The 4180-nt window shown below is 41.2% G+C and overlaps 1 protein-coding gene across 1 annotated transcript in view; it reads left to right on the plus strand.

Annotated features, from left to right (window-relative positions):
• The window catches only part of GALNT11 (polypeptide N-acetylgalactosaminyltransferase 11), a 62512-nt gene that overhangs the window by 42190 nt on the left and 16142 nt on the right, over positions 1–4180 (plus strand). Inside the window, exons 7-8 of the mRNA XM_015566243.1 lie at positions 455–572; positions 1742–1894. Of these exons, the coding sequence (XP_015421729.1) occupies positions 455–572; positions 1742–1894 (271 nt within the window). The remainder of the gene's footprint in view (positions 1–454; positions 573–1741; positions 1895–4180) is intronic.

Consider the following 4180-nt stretch of genomic DNA (forward strand, 5'->3'; position numbering starts at 1 on the left):
AGCAGGAGGGGGTGGGAGCGGGAGGGGAAACCCAGCAGGAGCACCTGGGCACAGGAGGGGAAACCCGCCACAGCGCCTGGGAGTGGGAGAGGAAACCGGCCATAGCGCCTGGGAGTGGGAGGGGAAACCCAACAGGAGCAGCTCGGAGTGGGAGCGAAGCCTGCCTCAGCTGGTTTCGCTCCCCTCTCTGCTTGGCTCCAGCCACTGGAAGCCCTATTCTTGCAGGAATCTTCCTGCAATGGGCCTCTAGTGATTATAATAAAAAACAGTACTTTTGGTACTTAGGAAAACAGTCTTCACTTATCAGTTGTCTAGTAGGTCACTAGTGATCTGAAAAATTCAGTTATATGGCCCAGCTCTTCCCTTGATTTTAGATAAAATATGTTTTGTCATAGTTGAAAGAGTAGCTAATTGATTTTATAGAATTGATACAGTAATTATTTTCCTTTTCTAGGTCACCAACAATGGCTGGAGGACTGTTTGCCATGAATAGAAGCTACTTCAGTGAACTTGGGCAATATGACAGTGGCATGGATATCTGGGGAGGAGAAAACTTGGAAATATCATTTCGGGTAATTTTATTTTTTTTTTGCATGCTTCGATGTTTGTATGTAATGAAATATAATTTTCATCCATGATCCCGTATTATCTGTAAATTCTCTTTATCTTTATTAAGAAATTATCCTAATGATTGCTACTTTGCCATCATCTGAGATATGGGTAATAGCCATTCAGAATGTCAAAAGCATATAAGCAGCCTTATATTTATAAGAATTCAAAAAGGAATGATTGGGTGTCAATTCAGAGGACTTAATGGCATTTAATATAGTTTTGTTGTTGCTGTATATAGTTGGGATCAGATTTCCCTGATTGCCCAAGACTGTCCGGTTCATAGTGTTTCCCTAGAGAAATTAGTAATAGCTCCCCATTTCACTTTTAGAAGTAGCCCAGTTTATATGACAAATTTTTCATCAGCTCATGTATAGCTTACTGAATCCCTTTCATATACAAGTACCTCCAACCTGAGGGAGAAGAGAGAGGGAGGGAGGGAAAGAACTCAGAAGTCCCCGTTCCCCACCTCCCATCTCCTGATCCAGGTAGATCGAGATTCAGACAATAGCACAAAGCCTTGTGCATATGTCATTTTGTATTTCTGCAAATGTATTGACCACAGTATTTTTACAAGGTAGCTTTTCTTACATAATCTTTCAAATTTTCAAGTTGAAAGGAATAATAGATATTAGTTCAGTCTTATTTTGTAAATAAGGTATTTGAGTCCCACAAAAATTAAAATAACTGTGTAAAGTAACTCAGTCGAAAATAAACTTTAAACCAGAACCAAGATCTTTTATATCTTAACTAGAGTTATTCTGTATATTTTATACAACTTTTTTCTTTAAAAAATTATATATACATTTTATAAGAAAGTACCTATAAAACTGAAATTATAGGACCTGTTAAGCATTCCTTGTCCCTGAGTCCTAAAGATCAAGTTTTTTGATCTAGTAAAACAATAGTGTATGATAGTAAAATAATACTACATTAAGAGTTTACTTTTTAAAAAAAACATACAGATGGTTATAAAAAATATAGCATTTGTCTTTCTTCTATTTGAATAGTTACATCTATTAAGATAAAGCATCTTGCAAAGTCCTATTTAATAAAGATTAGTTTCACAAGTCATACACTGACTTCACAGCACTGTGAGGCAACTATTGATACTTGCTTTGCTTCTGACCAGATTTGGATGTGTGGGGGTAAGCTCTTCATCATCCCTTGCTCCAGAGTCGGACACATTTTCCGGAAAAGGCGACCCTATGGTTCCCCTGAAGGCCAGGACACCATGACACATAACTCCTTGAGGCTGGCACACGTTTGGTTGGATGAATATAAGGTGAGCTTAGATTTCTCATTGAGAAGGAAGAATTAGGCCATCTCCTTTGGGGATGGCTTTGGTTGCTTTTCGCTCTTGCACATTTCTGTTTGGGGGACCATCTCCTTCTAGGTTCCTTTTCTCTCGCTTTTCTTCGCCTAGGGTTTCACTCTTTTCTGTTTTGATCTTCTTTTCATTTTCTAAGTGACTACTCAATAAGAGGTAATGTAGCCAACCCGGATCAGAAGAAACTCTGTTTCTCTTCAGTTTCTTTAGTCGTTCTGGTCCCCCTCCTATAACTCCCACCAAACCTGACTCTGGTCATGTTGTGTCCTTCTGGTCATCTTCTCTGTTAGATGCAGCCTGCAGTATTATTTTCTTTGTAATAGCTTCATTGAGGTGTAATTCACAAACAATTTTTTAGAACATTTTATCACCCCAAAAAGAACTGTATCCTACCCTAGACAACCAGTAATCAGCCACCTCATTTTATGATTTCCCTATTCTGGACATTTTATACAAATTTTGCAATATGTGGCCTTTTGTGACCATCTTTTTTTCATTTAGAATGATGACAGTTTCATCCCTATTATACCATGTATCAATTCCTTTTTATTGTGAAATAATATTCCATTGTAAACATATTGCATTTTGTTTATCCTTTCATGAGTTCATTGGCATTTGGGTTGTTTCCACTTTCTGACTCTTATGAAAAATGCTGTGAACATTTGTGCACAATTAATTTCTTTACACAAGCATTTATTGAGCACCTACTGCATACTACCAGCTTGTGTCAGGTTTGGGGGGATACAAAGATGACTAAGGCATTGCACAGTAATTTTTAACACTGAGGTAAATACAAGTGGGGGGGTCCATATGTGTCCTGTGGGAAGGATGAAGCGGCTTGCTATACTTAGGGAGAAGAGGTAGGCACCTGTCACCCTTCTACAACATTGGTTGCCTCCTCCCTACATTGGACTGAACTCCTTGAGGTCCAGCTCTATGCTAATCATCTTGGAATCACCACTGTATAACACAGCAGCTCTCAAAATGTGGTCCACAGACCCAGGAAAGTCCTGAGCACCCTTGCAGATCATCTGCCGGTGCAAAGCTGTTTTCACAGTCAGATTTGTAGTGAATGTGCCGTGTCACCATGTTGACATCCTCTTAGTGTTCTCTGTTAGTGTTCATAGACATTATGCAGAGAGCACTTGTGCTGTGGGTTGGAGACAGTGGTTGTCACCAGGAAAAATATGTGCAGGCAATCATATGCAGATCTTCAGCCCTGCTGAAGGTGTCCATCAACCTTTTGATGGACCTCCTGCATTTATTATGCTAACTACTGTTCCTAACCTCCAGCATATCCCCCTTCTTGTTTTAATTTAAAAATCAATCACATTCATGTCCTTTTAAATTGCTGCCGGGCATCAAAGGAATCAGGCTGCAGTAAGCTCCTTTCTGGGCCAACAGTTCTTTGAGTCTCCTTTCCAGTATCCAACAGTTTTTTATTGGTTCTCTTCCCAATCACTGTCTAATAGTTTTTCCATGGGTTCCCTGGGACATGACACTAATGATACTCTAGTTCTGGATGGTGGACAAATGGTGAGCAATGTCAATGCGGGTCCGACCTTCTTTGGCCTGGTCCTGGGCAACCTGCAGCTGTGCACAGCTGCTGACTGCTAGCATGGCAAGGCATCTTCACCATCCTCATCTCTGGACTATTTCTCCTCTTTCGTCAGCGTGTTGCTTGGGGCCACTGCTATCTGTGGCTGGAGTAATCTGGGCAGTTCCTCTCTCAAATCCATTGTTGCAGGAATCCACATGTGCTTGGAGTTTTCTGGAAATACATAAGCATATTCTCGACCGAAGGCTAATACGGTGTCCTTTCTATAAACTAGACGCTCGGGATCTTTTCATTTTCCAACCATTTTCCTTTGGCTTATTCAGACACCATGTGTGTCTTGCCATCAGCATTCCAAGTGAAAAAATCTAATAGAAGAGAAACATGGGAATTGGCGTACGACCGCTACCCTTGTCATTGGCTAATCAGCGAGATATGCAAATTAACTGTCAGCCAAGATGGCGGCCGGCAGCCAGGCAGCTTGAAACTAACATGAGGCTTGCTTGCCTCAGTGACGGAGGACTCCAACGTTCCCCGCCTACCGCTGCAGGCCTCTGAGCCTGCAGTTTGAAACATTTTAACAAATACCACCGGACTTCAGCCAGCAGATTCGCAACATTGTAAGCAAAGGCCAGAAACCTACTTTCAGCAGCGGAGGCCTAAGAGCTGGAGCCAAGCCTCAAAGC

Source organism: Myotis davidii, unplaced genomic scaffold (assembly GCF_000327345.1).
Source record: "Myotis davidii unplaced genomic scaffold, ASM32734v1 scaffold762, whole genome shotgun sequence".
NCBI lineage: Eukaryota > Metazoa > Chordata > Mammalia > Chiroptera > Vespertilionidae > Myotis > Myotis davidii.